Source organism: Lepidochelys olivacea, assembly GCF_965140295.1.
Source record: "Lepidochelys olivacea isolate rLepOli2 genome assembly, chromosome: 7".
NCBI classification, from domain to species: Eukaryota; Metazoa; Chordata; order Testudines; family Cheloniidae; genus Lepidochelys; species Lepidochelys olivacea.
In genome coordinates, this window is record NC_140417.1 from 494,428 (window position 1) to 518,223 (window position 23,796).

Here is a 23,796-nt window from a genome sequence, read left to right on the forward strand (position 1 = left end):
GAGCTGCCTGTAACATCTATTAGGATGAGAAAAGCTGTTCAACTAAAATCTTGGTTAGTCTGAGTGTAGACTGCGTTTCTATATTTATTTTTTATGTAACCAACTTTGATCTCTATGCCTGCTACTTATTATCACTTAAAATCTATCTTTCTGTAGTTAATAAATCTGTGCTATATTTTACCTAAAACGCTGTGTTTTTGGTGGAAGTGCTTGGGAAATCTCAGCTCAGTTTAACAAGGGCTGTTGCACGTCCACTACCCTTTGTAAGAGTGGCGAACTAATTAATGAGCTTGCAGTCTCCAAGAGAGTCTTGACCAGAATACGCAAAAAGAAAAGGAGTACTTGTGGCACCTTAGAGACTAACCAATTTATTTGAGCATGAGCTTTCGTGAGCTACAGCTCACTTCATCGGATGCATTCGCGCAGCTTATGCTCAAATAAATTGGTTAGTCTCTAAGGTGCCACAAGTCCTCCTTTTCTTTTTGCGAATACAGACTAACACGGCTGCTACTCTGAAACTTGACCAGTATAAGACAGTATATTTCTGGGGTGAGAGGCTGGGAACTGCGGTGATTGGCTGGTGCCTCTCTGTATAATTCGTGACTGGCTGAGAGCGCATTCATGTAATTTAGCTGGGTGTGGAGCTCTACATGCTGATAACTGAGTGATCACAGTGTCTAGAGGGGTTTGTTGTTTGTCACTGGCATAACATTGTGTGAGACAGCCCAGGCTGGAGAGTCAAGGGGGCACAGCAGTCACACTTTTCCAGGTTGTGCCCCGGGGATCCTGTCACACTGTCTTAACAAGCTAAGTGTCCTTAAAAGCTAGGGTTTTGTCTCATCATATGCTGATGTAAATTTCACAGGCTGGGTCTCTCTTCAGCCTGGGACCACTCCCCCTTAGTTCAGTTCTTTGGGAGATGTTGCTAAGGGACACAGTAAAATCACCTTCCTGAACTGTGTAAAGAGCAAAGAGATGGGAGGAGAGGTGAAATGGAGGCCACAAGGTTTGTCTCTCTCTCTTTTATGTCAGCCTCCCCTCTTTGAGGATTACTCCTATCTGGGGTGCAGGCAATAAAAATAGTCTATTGTGGATGTGAGGGTTGAGCCATCCCTGTGATGAAATGTAAATTCCTTGTTTACACCTTCCTGTTGCTGAAGAATGGCTTTTTAAGCTGGTGATTTGCTCTTTAACACCTAACTGGGGGGCTAGTATGTCTTTGTCTCAGAAAGTCAGGTCCAAAACAGCTTTTCAAACTCCAGAACATGTGACAACATTATGCAGTAGAAACGTATTACTTTACGTACAATGTTGTTATACGTATTTTACCAGGACAATAAAGTTCAACGATTGAGTTTTCAGGTGATGCCTCACAAGGCATACTTTGAACAAATTTTATCATAGTCACGTAAAAGTGGTGACCATAATAATATAGATCGTCAAACCAGTATACTTCCAGCTTCTGTTCCCCTGCATCTCTCAGTGAAGTCCTGAGTGCATCTACTGTCTCCGAGAGATGGGCCACTTGTTTATTTTTTTTCTTTGCATTTACCTATTCTCTAAGGATATCGTCAGCACAGGATTCTCATACCTGAGTTTTGTGCTTCCCAACATCAGACAGACCACCCCAAGCTCTGTTAACGTTGATCCTGAAGGACTTTGGGTTAGGTTATGAACTGTCCTCTTTCTCCCTTGGAATATTGATTGTGCTCAACCAAGAAGCTCCCCACAGTAGATGCTGCTCCTGCTCTTTATCTCTCAGGCCTAGTTTGCACTACAAAGTTAGGTCAATGTAACTTGCCTTGCATGGGCCTGTTTGTGCATTTTTGCCCAAATTTATCTCTGACTGACATAAGTGACCCATTACAGTGACACAGTAAAATCACCTTCCTGAACTGTGTAAAACTATGATCGACCTACTGTGGTCAATGCAGTGAGAGTGTAGACACTGCATGAGCCATGTCAACACTAACAGTCCTCCAGCCAATGTCCCACAGAACCCCAGGCCACACAGCAGTGACTTCTCTATTCACAGTTTTAAACTCTATTACTTAGGGGTGGTAGAAACTGGAAGCCCCCCACTTTTAGATACCTTATATGTTTTTTTGAAATGTCCTTTCCTGGTTGCCCATCTTAGCAAGCATACCTAGCAGCTCATCTTTTTTTGTGTCCAGCACATACAGAGAGGTACTAGATGCATTTTTGCCTGGAACAGGCAAGAAGTGTTGCATCTCCAGGGCCTGTGGAGAGAAGACGCTGTGCAAGCCGTGAGGAAGTGGGTTTTTTCCCCTTAGTTGTATGTGAACCTTAATGTTTTGCATGAATACTGTATGTACCTCAGTTTCCCCTGCGCATGACACTAATGCCTACGCGGTGGAGATAAGGGTGTGTGTCTTTTGCTGAGACCCCTAGGGGCAGATGAGACTGCTCCAGCTGCCTGCATGTAGACAATGGCCAAACCCCTTCGTAACCTGAGAACCAAGAGGGAGATGCGACCAAGTGACATTTTGCCAGGAAACGACACAGACTGGAGGAGGGGCAATGGGCATGATGGAAGCTAGGCAGCTGGAAGGGGTCAGACTCAGGGGGAGGGTCAGGATTCCAAGACTCTGGGGTTTCCCTCTCACCAAGGTGGACTTTACTGAATGGTCCTACTCTCTGTGCTAACAAGATCCGTTCTGCGCTATGTTCTTGTTGACTAATAAACCCTTCTGTTTTACAACACTGGCTGAGAGTCATTTCTGACTGTGGAGTTGGGGTGCAGGGCCCTTTGGGGGCATGCAAGGCTTCCCCAGGCATCCCATTCAGGTGGACTCACTGCGGGGAACTCACAGTGTGAACAGGGGTGCTGAATGCTCCAAGACTGGACCCAGGAAGTGCCAAAGCCAAGGAGACTTCTTGCCCTGGACATCATGCCTTGAGGGGAGTCACACTGCACCAGAGTCTTGGCTAAGCTTCTCCCAGACTGTGATACCCATGAGGGTCCCAAGCAAGAAGACTCCCAGAAGGGGCCCATGGTGAGAGACAGGCATCCTGGAGGTTCAGAGAGGTGTGGTTCCAGGAGGCACTGGAGCCCGGGGCTTATCCCCCAAGAGAGTATGGTCCCCTCGAGAAGGGCTGTCACGATGAAGGAGGGTTCCTCCCGGAGATCGTAAGGAGCCGAGAGAGCCTAGGGCCTGTGAGTCCATGATACAAACACAGCTGCGGAACAGGCAGCTTGCACTGGGGATGCAAGCAAAGGGGTGTAACAGGGATCAGTAGCAGTGCCGGGTGAAAGCGAAGGAACTTTGCCAGGGATACCACAAGGCAGGGGAGGGCAACTCCTGCTACAGGTATCCTTTTCTTTGTGGCCCTCCCATCCCAGTCCAGTGGTTCTTAGTATGGTTATTTTTCATTGATTCTTTCATTAACACCCCAATATATGAGTAAACAATGTAACACTGTTGCAAAAAAAAGAGAACATCATTTTGGGCTGTATTAGCAGAAGTATTGTAAGTAAGACATGAAAAAAATTCTTCTACACTACTCAGCACTAATAAGACTTCAGCTGGAGTATTGTGTCCAGTTCTGGGCACCACACTTCAGGAAAGATGTGGACGAATGGGAGAAAGTCTTGAGGAGAGCAACAAAAATGATTAAAGGTCTCGAAAACATGACTTAGGTTAGATTGAAAAAATTGGGTTGGTTTAGTCTGGGGAAGAGAAAGCGGGGGAGGGGGCAGATGTGATTACAGTCTTCAAGTGGTGTTCTCCGTAGCCATTGAGGACAGGACAAGAAATAATGAGCTTAAATTGCAGCTTGGGAAACAGCGGTGTAGGGTTCTCAAACTGGGACGGGCACGGAATGTATACTTGGGAGGCATGGGAAGGCGGAGTGGAGAGCAGCGGCTGCTGGCTGGGTGCCCACCTCTGGAGGCAGAACTGCCGCCGCCAGCCGGGCAGGAGGAAGGGCGGCATGGTACGGCATTGCCACCCTTAGTTCTGTGCTGCGGCTGGCGGTCGCGCTGCCGCACAGCTGGTCGGCCAGAGAGTTAAATGGCACCGTCTGAATCAGTGCCGCATTGGCTTTAATATTTTGTGGGAGTTGCACGTTGATTTTTTTTTTTTTTGTTAGCAGTATATGTACTTGTGCGGGGGGGGAACTACTACAGACACGAAGAAGAGGGGCGCGATCAAATATGTTTGAGAACCACTGGTCTAGATAATACTTAGTCCTACCTTAGTGCAAGGGACTGGACTAGATGACCTATTGAGTTCCTTCCGGTCCTACACGTTTATGATTCTATGATCTGATGGATCACTGAGTCCAGGACCACTTCTTTATTTCTAGCTTTGTAACCATCAGCACCTCTTACCTCAGTGCCTTATTTCACTTTGAAGTCTTGGATCTCAGTAACTTTAAACTGCAGCAGGAGAATGTTGGTAACAGGCTAAGACATTCAGCATGTTTTCTGCCTGGAGATCAAGTAGGACATGTAGGGGAGTCAGATCTACCTGCAGATGTCACTCAAAGCATTCAGAATCCCTCCAACCCTTCTACAGGGCACAGTCTTCCTTCCCCAGCTGTGAGACTTCTGTATGTCCAGCATAGAGCTAGCCTGATGTGCTTTGAAAGAAAAATCCTCAAAATGTAAGCCTGAGTTGGTTTCAACTGCTGTGTGCCAGGTGGAGTTACCCACCTCTCTACAGTTCTAGCACAGTAGGTTTGCGTCTGAAGCATTCTGCACCAATCCCTCAAAGCTAAGGACTTCCCCATATGCAGAGTCCCTGAAACCCTACGAATCTTGGCATGTGAAGTTGGTGGTAGCTAGGCATTGGCTCTGAATAATAAGTATTAGCTGGCTGCACTGTCACTGATGAAGTTTCCATTGCTAGGCAGTGTTTTGTAAGGGTCTTCAGCATCAACTTATCCTTCATGTTCAGGGCGGAGGTGGAAACGTGAGTGGCAGTGTATGCTGAAGGGCCTGGCCATCTTAGCCTTGTTTATCTCTGAAGCTGCCTTGGAGGCTGTAGGTGCTCCACCCTTAATTCAGTTCAGCTTAATTCATAAACCAAACTGAATTAAACGCTTAATGCAGTTTAACTAATCCACTTTAAAATCACACCTTTAGTTAATGCAGATTAATTTTCCTAAATGTCCCTGTATAGACAAAGCCTTAGGCCTGGTCTACACTACAGAGTTAGATCAACGCAAGGCAGCTCATGTCAACGTAACTATGTAAGTGTCTACACTAAAATTTTGCTCCCATCAACATAACTGCCTTGCTGTACTGACTGAATATCTCCACCTTCACAAGCAGTGTAGAGTTAATGTAGCTAGGTCAATGCAGGGGCACTGAGGACACTGCATTGGTTACATCAACTGTTGTTGGCTTTCAGAAGCCATCCCACAATGCCCCACACTGACAGCACAGTCAGTACAAGCGCTCCGGGTGAGGACACGAACCATTGACACGAGTGTAGTGTGGACACACAAAAGTGATTTAATTACTGTGGTGGCTCTATGCCGATGTAACTGAAGTAGACATAATTTTGTAGTGTAGACATGCCCTTAGTGTTTCGAGTTCTGCTGGATTCACACTAGCAACACAAGACCCAGGAGAGAGAATCCTGCTTTTCTGTCTGCTTTGTCCTTTCTCCCATGCTATAATCTTTGAAGGGGAGACTGGGGCCAGGTCTACATTATAAACTTACATCAGTATAACTACTTTGCTTGGGGTGAGAAAAAGCCACACCCCTGAGCAACGCAGATATACCGACCTAACCCCCGACGTAGACAGCACGATATTGATGGCAGGGCTTTTCCCATCGCCACGGCTGCTGCCTCCTGGGGAAGTGGAGCACCTTCCCTGATGGGAAAAGGCCTCCTGTTGGCGAAGTAGCATCTTCCCAGAAGCGCCACAGCAGCGCAGCTGTACTGCTGCAGCATTTTAAGCGTGGCTCTGCCCTAGAACTACAGATGTGATTCAGTTACTTCCTGTCTCGTTTTCAGTGCAGCCATAATGGTGCACGTGCAGTAGTAGTGTGTCCTCTTCCGTCTCCTGTTTTGGAATGCTTCTCAGTTGAGAGGATGTTTCCTTTCTGGTATTCTGTTGCTGACCTCGTTACCTACCACTTCCCTCTGCTGAATTGCAACTATCCCTCCTCTACCCAGGACTCCTGCAGTCCTTCACCAATAGCACACTGTACAATTGATTTTGACCTGATGTTTTTCACCACCATGTGGTGAAAATGTGCACTGTCACTTTAAGTTAGCAGCAAAATTCCCATTCAACAATTGTAGGAAGCACAAAGCCAACCTGCTTTGCCTGTGGCCCTTTTCTGTCCAAGCTATGAGTTTTATTGACCCTTGTTTGCAACATGGAATTATCTTAACCATCCCAAACTGTGCAAGATTTTTTTTTAGGACAACTGTATCTTCCATACAAATTATATTCCCCAAACACTGTGAAGTTAAGTGACACTAAGGCTTTGTCTACACCAGCACTTTTGTTGGCAAAACTTTTGTCAGTCAGGGGTGTGAAAAAAAACCACACACCCCGACCAACATAGTTTCACTGACAAAAGCACCAGTGTGGACAGTGCTATGTCAGATGCTCTCCTGCCGACACAGCTACCACCACTCATTGTGTGTGTGGGGGGGGGGTTAATTATGCCACCGGGATAGATCTCTCCTGTCAGCGTACAGCGGCGCTGAGAGGAAGAACAACAGGCATAAAGGCAGGAGGGGTGTGTTCAGCTGCAATTTGGAGATGCTCTTTTTGGACTGAGCGGAGGAGAACGTGGTGGTGTGTCAGTGTGGTGAGACTGAGACTAAATCAGCACTGGCCAGGCAGAGGGTGTGGAATGGGGGACAAGAAGGGTGTGATAGGCCCAGATAGAACAAGTCCGTAGAAGGTTTTAAAATCAAGGCAGGAAATCTTGAACTGTATCCAGAGGTGAATGGGAAGCTCGTGAAGGAATATGAGAGTGTGCACATAATGTGGCTGGCTGTGTCAGCATGTTTCTTACTCCTTTCCTGCTTCAGCGTGAGGAGATGAGTTAGTTACTCCTTATTCAGCATGACCTCTGCTTAGCTGCCTGTTCTGTCAATCACAGGTTTATCCTATACCCCCATCCTCCATGTATGAGCCACATTGTGAAGTGGATAATGTACCTCAGTTTCCCTGAGATCTCTTAACAGTGCATTTACAGTTGTGCCAAGTGGGAAAGAGGAGAATGCTGAGATATTGGCAAGTGCCTGATAAGGGGGAATTTGGTGCTACACTGATGTGTCTGTCTTCTGGCAATTTTTTGCAGCCCAGAGTCCGTGGAAGCTAGTCCAGCTGTCGATGAGAAGAATGTATACTCCAGTCATGGCTATGAAGCCACCCAGAGGCACAGCTATCGAGGACTGCCTTATGCAGTGAGTACTCACTCCTTAATCTGCAGAGGATTACGCTGTACTAGCCCCTTACTTTATACTCTGCTCCTCCCCCACATAACACTGAAGTGCTGTTTTATTTAGATCCAACTTTATTGGCTGCATACTATATAGTCTACTGTGTACCTCTATCTGAGAGAGACAGAGGCGATGAGTGGGTGCGGGCATGTGGGGTCACGTGCCTCCCCAGATTTCTGCCTTCTATTTAGCAACAGCTTCTAGAGGTTTTCAAACTGTGGGGCAAACCTCATCTCAGCAGGCCACGCAGTCTGTCTTGGTTGGTCGGGGCGCAACCAAAAATTGTACCTCCAAGGGGAGGCTCAGTTCAAAAAGTTCGAAATTGGCCTGGTAAGGTGAGTCAGGGAGTGGAGGTCCCTCTCCAAGCTACGCTGTGCAGGGGCTGGTGTTGCTGCTTGCCCCCCAGAACATTCCTCCTTGCCCCCCAAATACTAAACCTCTGTACTAAATAAAATGCGTTGGTTTCCATTACAGGATTTTTCTCGCATACCTCCTGATGAGAGCTCATGTACCCCTAGGGGTATGTGTGCCCCGGTTTGAAAACTGCTGGTTTAGCTTGTTTTGGGGCAACTGCAGTGTGACTGAGTCCTGCCATACCTGCTCCATTTTGTGTGTTAGTTACTCTCAAGGCCCCACATTCTCTTCAGCAAGCTTAACGTAGATTCAGTGGCAAGATCCCCTGGTGGTTCTTCGAGTGATTGCTCATGTGTATTCCAGAATAGGTGTGCATGCTCGCCACATGCACCGGTGCCGGAAATTTTCCCCCTGGCAGTGCCTGTAGAGGGGAGCACCCCCCTGCAGCCCCTGAAGTGGCGTCTGCCTGGCGCGGTATAAGGGGGGCTGCTCTCCCCTCACCCTCAGTTCCTTCTTGCCATCAGTGAAGGTTGTCGGAACTGCTCAGCCCCAGCCTTGCTGCAGCTCGTCCCCAGAACTCTTTGTTTGTTCAGTAGTACCTGTAGTCAGTTAGTCATTGAGCCCAGGCCGGGGCATGCCCCGCACCGCAGGCTTTAAGTCATGTGGCTCTTGTATGCGCTCTATGCCAAGGAGCGACCCGCACGCGGATAGTCTGCGCTGCTTGGGAGAAACCCATATCAGCGAAAGGTGCAAGATCTGTAAGTCTTTCAAGCCCCGGACCAAAAGAGAAAGGGACATTAGGGTCCGGGCCATCCTGATGGAGTCGGCGCTGGCCCCAACCCCAGCATGCCACTCCGAACTGGTACCTGGCACTGCGGCATCAGTACGTGGAGACCCTCTGGTACTATCGTCCAGTCGGCACCGCTCCCCATCCATGGGGCACGCCAAGAGGACCGGAAAGACTCCCCTCGGTGCCGTTGCAAAGAGGAAGTCTGGGAGAGAGGCTAGGCCCATGTCAGCTAGTCCTTGATTCCCATCGGGCTCTAGGCCTCCGACTCACTTTGAGCAGAGTAGTCCGGCCCCTTCGGAGCAGGCCTCTCCGGGTGTCCGGATGCCATCTACACCCAAAGCCCTCCAGGCAGCCAGGGACATCGTGTCCATGCCGGTGCTCGGAGCTCTGCCGATGTTGGCCCCATGCCACGACTGGGATCACCATAGTCACCAATGGCCCAGTACCAGTCTCAGTTGAGGGAACGTTCCCGACACCACTCAGGGCTCAGTCCATGGGGATTGCCCTCAATACCGGCCAGACTGTCCGGATGGGTGCCGTCCGACCGGGATTCCCGGCACCGCTTGTCTTTGCGAAGCGAATACCGCCGGGACCGTGGCAGACGTCGCCAACGGTCCTCGTCTCACAGGACATACCACAGTTGGTTGCAACACAATCGTTGATGCCGTTCCCTCTCGGACTCCTGTTCCAAGTCCCCGCCAAGGCACCAAAGCCCGGCCATCGAATGCTTGCGTCTCACCGACGCGGGTCCTCCCGTCAAAGCAGCTACTACCGTCAGTGCCGCTCCTCCGCATCGAGATCGTGGTCCCGTGGCTGGCGTAGATCCCAGCACCGCCGATACTCCTGGTCCAGAGGCAGCAGCGGATCATTCCCAGCCTGGCCTCCCCTCACAGCTGCTCGTCTACAGGCCTAGCTAGCCAGCCTGAACAGCTGGCCCCACCGGTGCCTCAGCAAGCGTAATGGCACCAAGTGTTGTGGCCGGCCCAGTGGTACCAGCGGGCACCGTGGCCGCCGGGGCCTCAGAAGCACCGTCGGCATCCCTCTTTCGACCACCAGAAAAAAGGTCGGGGGGACCTGTGTCCTCGGTACCATGCCTGGAGTCCGTCCAGGTGGTGGATCCTCCGGTGCAGGATGACACCCAAAGCACCGCACTGGCCTCGCCCCATCTGGAGGAGCTGATTGCAGCCTCGCCCCCCTCCATCCCGCAGGAGGACTCCCAGGCCCACCAAGACTTCCTAAAAAGGGTGGCAGCGAGCCTCCACCTCCAGGCTGAGGAGATGGAAGAGCCCTCAGACTCCCTGTTCAATGTGCTGTCCCCTTCAGCACCAGGCAGGGTGGCCTTGCCTCTCCATGAAGGGGTGGCAAGAATTTCAAATGCCCTGTGGCAAACACCAGCTTCGTTGGCTCCCATCTCTAAAAAGGTGGAGCGCAAGTACTTTGTACCCACGAAGGGACACAAATATCTGTATACCCACCCGGAGTCCAACTCCTTGGTGGTCAAGTCGGTCAACCACAGGGAGCGGCAGGGGCAACCAGCCTCGACCCCCCAAGAAGAAAGACTCTCGGAGGCTGGATACTTTGGGGAGAAAAGTTTATTCTTCGTCAAGCTTTCAGCTACGAGTAGCAAACCATCAGGCTCTCCTGGGCCACTACGAGTTTAAACTCTGGGAATCCCTCCCCACGTTTGAGGACTCTTTCCGGGAGCGCGATAAGGAGTTTAAGGCACTTGTGGAGGAAAGGGCGACGGCTGCAAGGGCATCCCTGCAGGCCGCTTCAGATGCATCGGACACGGCCGCATGGTCCATGGCCTCAGTGGTGTCCATGAGACGGGCGTCATGGCTTCTGCTCCCTGGCCTCTCCAGCGAAGCGCAGTCATCAATGCAAGATTTCCCTTTCGACGGGAAGGCTCTGTTTGCTGAGGAAACAGACACAAGGCTGCATGGCATGAAAGACTCCTGCACGACCCTCCAGACCTTGGGCCTCTATGTCCCTCCTCCGGCAAAACCCAAGTTCAAGCCGCAGCAGGCTCCTGCCCAGGCCGCCCTCCCAAAGTACGAGGCTGCCCACAAAAAGCGGCGGGACTATAGAAAGTGCCCGCAACGGCAATCTCAGCCTGCTCCCCAGCCTGGGTCTTCTAAGGGCAGGCGGGCGGGCAGGCAAAAGGCATTTTTGACAGGATGCTCGGGGGGACCCTGCTGGTTCTCAGACGGGACCTACCCCCAGTAAAGCCCAATCGATTGTGTGCTTTCCTCCCTGAATGGTCGCGGCTCACCTCGGACCAATTGGTCCTCAACACCATCTCCCAAGGTTACACCCTTCAATTTACCTGCTCCCCGCCCAACCCGCCTCTGCCCCCATCCCTCCTGGGGGACCTCTCTCACGAGGCTCTGCTCGAGCAGGAGGTGGGGCGGCTCCTGGACCTAGGAGCTATAGAGGCTGTGCCCAAGTGGTATTACTCCCGGTATTTCCTTATCCCGAAGGCCAAAGGGGGGCTCAGGCCCATCATGGACCTGCGAGGCCTGAACCACTACATGGTGAAACTCAAGTTCGGCATGGTTTCCCTGGTCTCCATCATCCCCTCCCTGGATCCCTGGGACAAGTATGCTGCCCTCGATCTACAGGACGCGTACTTCCACATCCACATATTCGAGGGGCACAAACACTTCCTCTGTTTCGTGGTGGGACGGAGTCACTACCAATTCACGGTCCTACTGTTTGGTCTGTCCACTGCCCTCAGCGTCTTTACAAAGTGTATGGCGGTGGTAGTGGCCTACCTCAGATGCCAGGGGGTCCAAATATTCCCATATCTGGACGACTGGCTAGTCAAAGGCACCTCCCGGTCGCAGGTGAGGGATCATGTGGCGCTCCTCCTGTCCACATGTACTGCCCTGGGACTGTTGATAAACAACGCCAAGTCCATGTTAGTCCCAGTCCAATGCATAGAGTTTATCAGGGCGCTACTGGACACAACGTCGGCCAGGGTGTCTCTCCCACCAGACAGGTTTGAGACCCTGAAAGGGCTCATCGACTCGGTCACAAGGTTCCCAGTGATGACAACCAGGGCTTGCCTGCAACTGCTGGGTCACATGTCTGCGTGCACAGATGCACTCCATTATGCCAGACTAAGAATGAGGCCCCTCCAGCTCTGGTTGGCCTCGCAGTTCTCCCAGGCCACAGACAGAATGGACAAAGTCCTCACCGTGCCAAACTCGGTGATCACCTGCCTGTGGTGGTGGTCCGCCCCAAACAACGTGCCCCAAGGGGTTCCGTTCAGGGACAGGGTCCCGTCGTTGGAGCTGCTATCCGACGCGTCGGACCTGGGTTGGGGGGCCCATGTGGGGAACTTTCAGACCCAAGGCCTGTGGTCTCTACAAGACCTACCCTTTCATATAAAAGTCAAGGAACTCAGGGCAGTGTGACTGACATGTATGGCCTTCCACTCGCACCTGGAGGGAAAGGTAGTCAGGGTCCTCACGGACAACACGGCCTCGATGTTCTGTATCAACAGACAAGACGAAACTCAATCCTCTGCCATGAAGCCCTCAGTCTGTGGGACTTCTGTATAGCCCACAACATCTACCTAAAAGCCTTCCACTTGCCAGGTGCCTGGAATGTCAGGGTGGATCGCTTGAGCAGGAATTTTGCCTCTCAGCACGAGTGGTCTCTACACCCAGCAGTGGCTCACCAGCTCTTCCGAAGGTGGGGTACTCCCCAGATGGACCTATTTGCGACCGGGCAGAACCGATGATTCCCCCGTTTCTGCTCCAGGGGGGGCCTAGGGAAGGGCACTATCTCCGATGCCTTTACCCTGTCCTGGTCAGGCCAGCTCCTCTACGCCTTTCCCCTGTTCCCTCTGATCAGCAAGGTCCTGGAGAAAATAAAGACAGACAAAGCCAGGGTCCTCCTCGTTGCCCCGGCGTGGCCCAGGCAACACTGGTACGGGACCCTCTCGGGGCTGGCGGTAGCTCCGCCATGGCAGTTGCCGCTCCGCCAGACCTCCTCTCTCAGGGCCAGGGCCGCCGCCTCCTCCATCCCAACCTAGCAGCACTTCACCTCACGGCCTGGCTGCTCAGGGGCTAGGTGGCGAGGAAAGGACGTGTTCGGAACAGGTTCAGCATGTCCTCCTCGAAAGTAGACGGCCCTCCACTCGCCGCTCCTATGTGGCAAACTGGTCTCAGTTTTCGAGGTGGGCTGCAGGGCAAGGTGTTTCCCCGACGGCCACCCCTATCCAGCTTATCCTTGATTACCTCCTCCACCTGAGGGCCCAGGGACTGGCACCCTTGTCAGTCAGGTACACTTGGCGGCCATGTTGGCCTTTCATCCCCCGGTGCAAGGGCACACAGTGTTTTCCAATGCTATAACCGGCTGGTTCCTTAAGCGTTTGGACCATCTCTACCCATATTCCAAGCCCCTGGATCCACAGTGGGACCTAAACCTCGTGCTGGCTCATCTCACGAAGGCCCCGTTTGAACCACTGGCCACGTGTTCCTGGTCTCATCTCTCGTGGAAGGTGGCCTTCCTGGTAGCCATCACGTCAGCAAGGCGAGTCTCGGAGCTCAGGGCCCTAACCTCCTTATACGGTTTTTCATAAGGACAAGGTCAAGGTCCAGCTCCGCCCACACCCCGCATTCTTTCCAAAGGTGGTCTCCGCCTACCACATGGGTCAGGACATTTCTCTGCCAGTTCTTTGCCCCAAGCTTCACGCTACTAGTGAGGAACACCGTCTCCACACGCTCGACGTGAGGCGGGCTCTGGCTTTCTACCTCGAGCGGACCAAGCTGTTCAGAAAGTCTTCGCAATTGTTCATCGCCTTGGCTGAGCGCATGAAGGGTCAGACAATTTCCACTCAGCGCCTTTCTAAATGGATCAGTTCATGCATCCGTTCCTGTTATGAGCTGGTGGGGGTCCCCCCGCCGCCCATTGTGAGGGCACACTCGACTCGGGTGCAGGCCTCGTCAGCTGCCTTCGTGGCCCATATCCCCATCCAGGACATTTGTAGGGCCACCACGTGGTCTTCGGTTCACACGTTCACCTCGCACTATGTGATCATTTCCCAGGCCAGGGATAATGCCAGGTTCGGCAGGGTGGTACTCCATCGTGGGAACTTGTGAACTCCTACCCACCTCCAACAGATATAGCTTGGAATCACCTATTGTGGAATACACATGAGTAATCACTCGAAGAAGAAAAGACAGTTACCTTTTCCATAACTGGTGTTCTTCGAGATGTGTTGTTCATGTCTATTCCACATCCCGCCCTTGTTCCCCTCTGTCGGAGTTGTCTGGCAAGAAGGAACTGAGGGTAGGGGGAAGTGTGCAGCTCCCCTTATACCTCGCCAGGCAGGTGCCACTCCAGGTGTCGGGGGGGGGGGGCGCTCCCCGCTACGGCTACTGCTAGGAGAAAAACTTCCGGCACTGGTGCATGTGGTGAGCACGCACACCTATTGTGGACTAGACATGAGCAACACATCTGAAAGAACACCAGTTACAGAAAAGGTAACTGTCTTTTCCTGCAATGCTCTGTGAGGCAAATAGGAAAATCTGCAACAGCTTCCTTTAAATTTTAAAATGGAGGATTTTGTTGAATGAACCATATGAATGTGTAACACCTTCCACAGTATCCTCGCTGGTAGTGTTTGATACCAACTGCAATTTATTTTACACTGTCTTCACACTTGGTTTTTAGTGTGCTGCAGATTTTCATATTGAGAACACAACTGTCAGAACTTGAAAAGGTTGGGGAGAAGTTGAAGACTTGAGATATGCAGAGGGAAAGCATGGAAAGTGGTTTGAGATTTTGGGTTAAGCACATTAGCTGGAAGTTTTTTCAAAACGATTAGCAGAGAAACAGTCAATATTGACATTTGAATTGTTCTCAGAGGTTTCAATGTCAACAGCCCATTGAGACAAATTGTGCAGTTCACGTCTCTCAGAGCTATTGCTTCAAGCTATTTGCAGGCTGTTTTCCATTCAGATTGATTGTTGGTTTCCTGGATGGCTGTTGAGTTAGAACTGAGTTTATGCCTACACTGTAAGTTACTTTGATATAATTTATGTCGCTTAGGGGTGTGAATAAGCCACACTCCAGAGTGATGTAAATTGTGGACAACACTATGTCATCAGGAGAGCTTCTACTGTCAACATAGCTACTGCCTCTTGCGGAGGCAGGAGTTAGTAAGCCAATGGGAGAGCTCTGTCCTGTCGGCTTAAAGCACTTTCACCAGAAGTGCTTCAGCAGCACAGCTGCAGTGTAGACATACTCTAAGACTTTGAACTCCCTATGTTCAAAATAATACTGATGGAAATGTTTATTTTCAGGATCATAATTATGGAGCTCCTCCTCCTCCGACCCCTCCAGCATCTCCCCCAGTTCAGACTATCATCCCTCGGGCCGAGCTGAATGGCTTGCACTCACCTGACGAGGAGAACTCTGGGGACAGTGAGAGCTCCTCAGAGGGAGAGTCCATTCCCAGCTGGTGTCACTGCACTCTGTCTCAAGATGGCTTCCTCATCAAGTGTGACAAATGCAGGTAACTTCTGATACATCGCAGAACGGAACGGTTCCTGCTTTCACTTCTATTGCCAGACCATCACATTTGAGTTGGGGATCAACTTTCTGTTGCTGGTTGAAGTGTTCTCTCAAGTGCTTTGCCAAGTATCAGTCCTCCCCCTTTGTTCTGTCAACCTGACAAGTGTTGGTGGCACTAGGAGTGGAGATGAGAATGACAAATTGATGCTCTTATCACCCTGGGCCCCTTGCAGGGCATGCAGCTTGTGACATCTGGTTGACTTTCAAGTTGACTGACCCTTACAAAACTGGCTTCAATTGTTCATTCTCTTTTTGCAGGGGAATGAGCAGGGGAAAAGTGATCAGACTCCGCCGCCGGAAGCAGGACAATGTGTCAGGTAAGGCTGCGTTTATGCTGTGAGTAAAGGTGACACTGTTGTCTCCTCCAACAGGGCCAGAAGGTTCTTTGTTACTGTCTCTCAGTGCTATCACCTGTAGCTGTGATAAACACAATAATGTGTCTTTTTCTCTCCACCCTTGGGAGTCGAGGGATGTGGCAAGTTCTCTGCGGGGCAGAGAGACCAAATATGCAGTAATATCATCTTGTGCAGTGTCAGAAGGTTGGGAGAGCGGCGGAGGGGAGGTTGAACTTGCGGGGCTCTGAGGTTGAGGAGCAATGTCTAGCTAGCAAATCATTGTGAAGGAGGACCAAGAAGCATGCAGATCTCTCCAAGATAGACATAAAGTTGCTAACATGATACTCCTCCCTGCAGGTGGAGACAGTAGTGCAACCGAGAGTTGGGATGAGGAACTCTCTCCCTCCACAGTGTTGTACACAGCTACGCAGCACACACCAACAAGCATCACTCTCACTGTTAATCGGGTCCGTAGAAACAAACCTAAGAAGCGGAAGAGGAGTATGGAGAAAGCTCGCACTGCACCAAAGGCCAAGAAGATCAAGGTATGTGAGCATGGCAAAAACATCCCAGACCAAATGCTGGGCACAGTATTGGTGAGTGCAGGCTGACCCCTGCTGCGGTCAGCATGCCCAAAAGTGGGTCATCCTTTGGTTACTCCAAGTAAGCCTGTATGGAAAGGAAGTTCTCATGTCCCACCACTGCCTCATCTTTATGAGCTGCTTAGCCACCCCAGCCTGGAGCTTGCAGATTGATCTGTCTTCCCCTTTGTTTCCCTGTACTGCCCTTTGGCATTCAGAGGCTTTAGGTTTGGTTTTGAATTGCATCTCCGTTTTTCTTGCTGGTTCATCAGAATTCAGAAAAACCTGTTCAGGGGTCCACATCTGCTTGTGGCAGAAGGTTCATTGATATGATGGGACTGAAACGTTAGGAGGACACTGTTCTTTTTTTCTCAGAGGTGTGTGCTGTGTGTCTGGGATGCAGTTTCTGGTGGGGGTGGGCTGATTCTTGGGAAGGAGATCTCCATGGGTGCTTTTCATTGTCTAACAGCCCCCTTTCTGGAATTCCCACAAGTTGTGGCACTTCTGGGTGGCTTTCTTTGAGATGGTATGAGGCTGATGAAAGGATTTGGGGATTTTGAATTGCTTTGGATTGTTCTTCGTCATGCCTGTATGTGTTGTGAAGCAGACAATACATGTTATTTATGTCTTCTTCACCAGCAGCTTGATTAGTGTAGTTTGCTATTTACTTGGGCTTTCCGTGAAATTGATCTGCCGCCACAGAGATAGCAGAATACGGCTTACTTGTTAGGGTTAAGGAATTGATAGCACCATCCCTCTGTGATCTGCAGTGGTTGCTGATAAACCAGCTGGTTCAATTCTTAGAATTACTGAATAATAAAGCTCAATGAGAGATGGTCCCCGACCCTCCTCCTTACCAAGGCAGTTGAGATTGGTCAGCTCACTCTTTCTCGTGGTCCAAAGGTTTTTCCTTAGTCAGGTCAGGGGGGATGAACTTTCTCAGTTCAGGAATACTGTCTGTGAAACTCCCTCTCTGAGAATGTCTGCTGGAGTCCTTCTGTGGAGCTTTTCTGTTCAGGTCCAGCACTTCCTGTTTAAATCTTCCTGTGGCTTCTGCCATTTTTTTGTGAAATGCTGTGATCTCTGGGCCATTGGGCTGGGAGTAATTTACATGTTTAATGTTATCTAATTTAAATGTGATCCTTGGACTCCATCGAGTGGTGGGGGAGAGAGCTTTATAGAAATCTAAAGAAAGGGTATAAATACTGATGGGCATCGTTCTCTTGTTTTGGGCACAGGCCTTTCGAGAAGGTTCACGGAAATCTCTGCGGATGAAGGTGAGTGGAACTGAGCTGCCTGCATGATTGTGTCACTTCTCTCAGCAGTTTTTTTCCTGATTTGTCTGTCTGGGGCTCTCTGATTCTGACACTAGCTTCTGGATAAGCCCTGACCTTTCACGCACCAGAAAGGAACCCTTTCTGAGTTGGTGTTAGAGGAATTTCCCATTGGTTGGTGAACTCTGCTTTCATCTGAGAGGGCTTATCAATTTCTCTCTGCTGGGTAAACCCCATCCTGCCACCTAGGGTGAGGTTGATCAGTGACACCTGTGAGGAGAGATTTTGAGGTGTGAGAATGCAGGATTGAGTCATGGCCCAGTATCTAGTGAGGTAAGCTGTCATTTGACTCATCTAATCTAATGTACTTGTACGTTAAGTTTAAATAATATTGGGGTCCACAACAGAAATGGTCTTGTTCCTCTCCATGCCCCATGAACTGGGATGGATGAATGCAAGTATTCAGGCTTTCTGGGTTGGTAATGGTTGTCTCACAAGTACCATTTCTGGGGAAAGGATTACATTTGGACCAAAGCACTGTCCTAGAAATGTAGCATTTATCCTATCAGATCAGACCAAGGTCCATCTGTGATGTACCAGGGTACAATCTTGACTAATGAGCAGCTATGTCACCCCTGCCCTGCAGCTTTGGGTGCCGTACAATGTCTTGCTGAAGGAGTTCCCACTTGGATTGTTCACAAACAGCCTTTGAGTGTGCAAGCCACACCTTGAGTGTCTGTGCAACTGCAGCCTGCCAGCCACGCTGGGGTTACTCCTAGGTCCACCATGCTTTGTATTTCCTTGACTGTACCTTGACAGTGGGCCCTGTAGGGTCTGCTGGAAAAGGTGGCTGTGGCCCTTCTGTAATGATTTTTTTATGAGTTAGCAAGTGTCTTCCCTTGCTTGTTAGAAAACCCCTCTTTGTGTTCTTGCAGCACAGACAACACCTCTCTTTGACTGTTTCCAGCCACCACACTTGAGACTCGCTCAAAATTTGGTGTACCAGTGCTTAAAGTGTAAGCCTCATTTAAAATAACAAGCTGTGCATAAACTTTGCTTGCTGCGTCACTTTGACATACCAGGGTACAGTCTAGGCTGGAGGCTACGGCAGCAAAGCATTGTAAAGGGCACCCCAGGATAGAGGGCAGGGGTGACACAGCAGCTCATTAGTCTGGATTGTACCCTGGTATGTCTCACCATCCTAGTTCAGTATCTTGGCTCTGATAGTCACCAATATCAGATGGTTCAGAGGAAGTTGCACAAAATCCTGTAGTGGACAGTTATATATGTAACTCAAGCTTCTGAATATTGTTATCCTTTGTTTATCTGATCTAACATAATTGTGAATGTTCTTATTATGCTCTGAGGTTATTCTGTGGTGCCTGTCACTGAAGTATCCGTTCCAAAAACATTTCAGTTCTTTATGAATCCTGCTAAGTTCTTGGCCTCGGTATCTTGTGTCAGAGAGTTCCATAGGTTAATTATGTCATGTAAAAAGAATTTCCCTTTTAAATATATTGCCTTCCAATGTTATTGTTTGGCTCCCTTGCTGTAGTCTTATAGGAGAGGGTAAACAGGAGCACGTAATTACGTTCTCTCTCATTCACTTTTAATAATGCCTTTATCATGGCCTCATTCATTTCCTGTCAAAACTACAATCCCAGTCTTCTCAGTATCATCTTATGCAGAGGTCTTTCCATGCTTCTAGCCACTTTTCATTGCCCGTTCTGCACCCACGTTATTTGTGCTCAGGATTAGAGCCCTCCACTGTGTTGGGTGCTGCACTAACATGTAAAACACAGTCTGGTTTGAGAGAATGCAGCAAATGAGTGTGAAAACAATGGAAGGGAAGGTAGGACAAGGTAACAGTGCTAATATTGTATACTTACATATTTATTTTATAGTTATTTATTAATTACATCATTGTCGCACCTAGAGCCCTTGTCATGGACCAGAACTCCATTGTGCTAGGTGCTGTACAAACAAAGAACAAAAAGACAGTTCCTGCCCCCGAGGAGCTTACAATCTAAGTGTGAAACAAGAAACAGATGTATACAGAGGTGTGGGATCACAGGGAATCTGTGAGAGAGTATTAGTGGTAGGCAGGGGTCTCAGCACACCAGCAGCCTGACTGTTGTCGGGTTCTTCCTAGGCATCCCAGCAAAGGAGCATTTGAAGGAGGATAATGAGGCAGCTTTGTAAGTGTTTATGGTGCGTGCCTTGCAAATGCAGGGTTAGCCTGGGAGAAAGCACGAAGGTGCTTGTTTGTGAAAACTTTACAATTAGGTGATGGAGGCTGGAATCACGGGTCAATTGGAGGCAGGAGTTGGCAGCAAATGAGAAATTATATGTAAAGTGGGGATTGATCCTGAGTGGCCTTGAAAGTGAATACAAGCAACTTACATTTGATTCAGTAGAGAGCATGGAGCTGGTGGAGAGATACCGAGAGACACGATCAAAGTGACAGGCTAGGACAGGGGTGGCCAACCTGAGCCTGAGAAGGAGCCAGAATTTACCAATGTACATTGCCAAAGAGCCACAGTAATACATCAGCAGCCCCCCATCAGCATTCCCTGAGCGCCTTCTGCTCACCGGCCTGCCGATCAGCGCCTCCCCCTCCCTCCCCGCACCTCCTGATCAGCTGTTTTCGTGGCGTGCAGGAGGCTCTGGGGGGGAAGGAGAGGAGCGACGGCATGGCAGGTTCAGGGGAGGGGAAGGGGAAGGGGTGGGATGGGGGCAGGGCCTGTGGCAGACCCAGGGGTTGAGCAGTGAGCACCCCCTGGCCCATTGGAAAGTTGGTGCCTGTAGATCCAGCCCCGGAGTCGGTGCCTGTACAAGGAGCCGCATAGTAACCTCTGACGAGCCGCACGTGGCTCCGGAGCCCCAGGTTGGCCACCGCGGGCTGGGAAAATGATCTTAGCAGCAGCATTCTTAATGGATATGAGTGGAGCAAGATTGCATTTGTCAAGATCAGAGGGCAGGATGTTGCAGGAATCAAGACACAGGATGATGAACCCTTGGACAATGGGCACAGCTGTAATGTTCCAAGCCGGAGTGAAGTGTTAGTTAAAAATAACAAAATATAAACAATTTTATTATGTGTCTATTTCTACTATTTAATCCTCCACCTGTTCTGTTATTTCTGCCTTTCCCTTTTTGCAACCTCTACACAAGTGTGCATTTTTACTAGCTTATTGCTACATTTTATTCTTAAACATTTACCTTTTAGTGTTTTGTCCTTTCTGTTGTTGGGGTTGGGAACTATAGAAGGAATGTTGGGGCGAGAGCAAAATGAGGAGTGGGGAATAAAGGGCTGGAAAGGGAAGAGTAGGCAAGAGGAGCAGGGAAAAAGGAGGAGGTCATGAGGCAAGTGAGAAAAACAGGTCTTGTTTCTCTGTTCCCCATGCCTCTGAGTCTGTCTCCTTTCCATATAGGACAACTCAAGCAGTGTGTCCCTTATGGGTTTCACCCAACGCTAAATTTTCCATGGCTCACTAGTAAGAAGCAGCTCTGTGATAGAGAGTGGAAAATGTAATGGTACCACCTCTTGGATACCCATGTGGTCATCTGAGTATTTGAGTGGGGCCCAGGGCTGGTGTGCAACTCACTTTTCTAGTTCTGGCAACAGAGGAAGAAGACTGGTGAGCTCCAGCACTTCCACCAGAGCTTCTAGGATTGAGTTTTCTCCCAGCAAGTACTATTCATTCACCCTATGTTCTCTGATGCAGAATTCTCCTTCTGAAGCACATGCCCTGGATGAGAACACAGCTGAGGGTTGGGAGAACCGGATACGGCTCTGGACAGATCAGTATGAAGAAGCCTTTACTAACCAGTACAGTGCTGATGTACAGAACCTCCTGGAACAGCATCTAAGTGCCAATAAAGAATTTGTGGGCAAAACTGCTGTGCTGGACACAATCAACAAGACAGAGTTGTCCTGCAATAATACAGTTATTGGGTCCCAGATGCAGGTAAGAACCAGTGTGAATACAGGAGCAGGTGGAGGCCAATCCCTGGGGTCCTAAGTGCAAAGTCTCAGCTGGTGAGCAAGAAGACCATTTCAAGTCCCTGATGCAGATAAAGGCATATCTGTGTATAAGTATTTGCAGTAGAAATAGGGAGATATGCTATTGTTCAAGGCGTTGGTTAAAACCTCATCTGGAAAACTGTGTGCAGTTCGGGTCATCCATGTTCAAGAAAGATGTATTCATACTGGAACAGGTGCAGAGAAGGGCTCCAAGGCCGATCATGGGAATTGAGCTTGTCTTACAAGAGGAGACTAAAAGAGCTTGGCTTGTGTAGCTAGCAAAATGAAGGCTGAGAGGAGATATGACTGGTGTCTATACATACACCTGAGAGGAGATGAGCTATTTAAGCAAAATGAACAATGCTGGCACAAAAACAAATGGGTATAAACTGGCTGTGCATACATTCAGGCTGAAAATTCGAAGAAGGTTTCTAACCATGAGCAGTGAGTTTCTGGAATAGGCTCCCAATAGGATTGGTGCGGGTAAATAACCCAACTAGTTTTAGTTTATGGATATGATTATCTGACGAAGTTGCCTGCAGTATCAAGGGGTTGAATTCAATGACCCTGAAGATCCCTTCCAGTCCTGTGTTTCTATATATAGAAGGAAGAGGTTAACATAGTTCATGAGTAAGGCTAAGATTTTGTCATGGATATTATTAGTAAAAGTCATGGACAGGTCACTGGCAATAAGGAAAAATTAATGGAAGTCCATGACCTGTCCCTGACTTTTACTAAAAATATCCCTGAGAAAGTAGAGAACCTAGCTGCGGGATCCCCACACCGCCTTCAGAGGTTTGGCAGCTGCTGGGCCACTCTGGGGGCCCCCACCAGCTGTGGGGGCTCGGAGCTCCAAGGTACCACCCACGGCCGCTGGAAGCTTTGAAGGACCCACAGTGCATGCGGTTGCTCGGAACTCCAGGTGTCCCGCCGCCTGCAGCAGCTAGGAGCTGCAGTGGGGGAGGGGAGCCCTGCCACCCATGGCAGTCAGGAGCTGCAGTGGGGAAGGGGAGCCCTGCCACCCAAGGCAGCTGGGAGCTGTGGGGGGGGGCAGTTAAGAGCTGCCTGGGGCCCACAGTGGCCAGGAACTCCAGGGGAGCTGGGGTCCCCCCGCTGCAGTTCCTGGTCGACAGGGCTGAATTCACAGAGTTCGCTAGAAGTCATGGATTCCGTGACCTCCATGAAAAAATCGTAGCCTTATTTATGAGACATCAGGCCAAGAGTCTTTACCACTTCTTGCGCACCCTTCCCAACTCTGTTTACAGAAGAATGAGGCCCTTCTCAGGGATAGGTCCAGAAATCTTCCTGACCTAACCAAACCATTGCTGCTACATAAGGGATGTTTTATATCTTCCTGGAATATATTTTCTTTTTTGTGCTAAGGTCCACACATTCATTGCAATGGGTACTTCAGTCTTACAGTTTAGGGGCAGAATCCCTCCTGTCAGTCTCTGGAGCAGGGGTTATTTCCTGCCTCCTGATGTTCCCTCCAGTTTTTTCTGCCTTTACAGCAGCCAGTGGCTCAACCACCCTCCCTGCTGCAAAGCTTTTCTGAGGGAAATTCCAAACTTTGCTTCAAATTTGTAGACTAACAGTTGGACTCAATAATGTCTTGTCTAATTCCCAGTTGTGTCCCAAGGCTGTACTGGATTTTTGAGGAGATTGTCTCTGAGCTCAGGTTTGCTCCTCTCTCTGAAGCAGGATCATAGGGACAAACTCCCCAAAGGAGGATAAAATGAATAATACATTCAGCACCATTTCCCTCCTCAGTTTTAGAGTGCAGCATTGCATATCAGTGCAGAAAGGACCAGGCCATAGATGTGCTGATTCTTGAAGCATGCAGATCTCTCCCACCACCAGGGGAATTCTTCCACTTTAGGAAAGGAAGGTCAGCATTTCACATCCAAGTTAGAGAACCAAATCGTAAACTTTAATTTTTTATTGAAACCAAATAGAGAAGAGACTGTCGGGCAAGAGTGTAATGAGTACTGTAAAATTACCCTTAGGAGGTCTGCATTGCCCTAGACGATCTATAACTATCTGTCCTCATACACACTGGGAAGATATATAAAAGGGGCAGAGGTGTCCTGACAGACCTACAAGACTGAGAAAGTATCAAGTTGTCATCAGCTGCTGCTGCTGTGGGTTGCCATGCCCTGGCTGTTGGGCTGGCGTTCCCAGCTGTGGGTCGCCATGCTCAAATATCCAGGTTATTGCTCGAAGTTTCTGCTGCAGGCTGCCATGCCTCTACTCCACCTCCCCCTACCCCCGCCACCCCCCAGCAGATAGCTGTGGAGTGATGAGCGTGACAGCTGCCCAAATGTGGAAGAACTGACAGGCTGTAAGGAGCCTCCACCATTTACTACTTTCGCACTCACGACCACCCACATAGTCTAAAGTTTATAAG

General features: G+C 49.6%; 1 protein-coding gene across 2 annotated transcripts in view; it reads left to right on the plus strand.

Moving 5' to 3' along the window:
- The window catches only part of SETD5 (SET domain containing 5), a 173,355-nt gene that overhangs the window by 72,239 nt on the left and 77,320 nt on the right, over positions 1-23,796 (plus strand). For both annotated transcript variants that reach the window (XM_084634172.1, XM_084634171.1), the window contains exons 3-8: positions 7,299-7,404; positions 14,902-15,113; positions 15,431-15,489; positions 15,865-16,052; positions 17,327-17,365; positions 21,091-21,333. In XM_084634172.1, the coding sequence (XP_084490298.1) occupies positions 7,299-7,404; positions 14,902-15,113; positions 15,431-15,489; positions 15,865-16,052; positions 17,327-17,365; positions 21,091-21,333 (847 nt within the window). The remainder of the gene's footprint in view (positions 1-7,298; positions 7,405-14,901; positions 15,114-15,430; positions 15,490-15,864; positions 16,053-17,326; positions 17,366-21,090; positions 21,334-23,796) is intronic.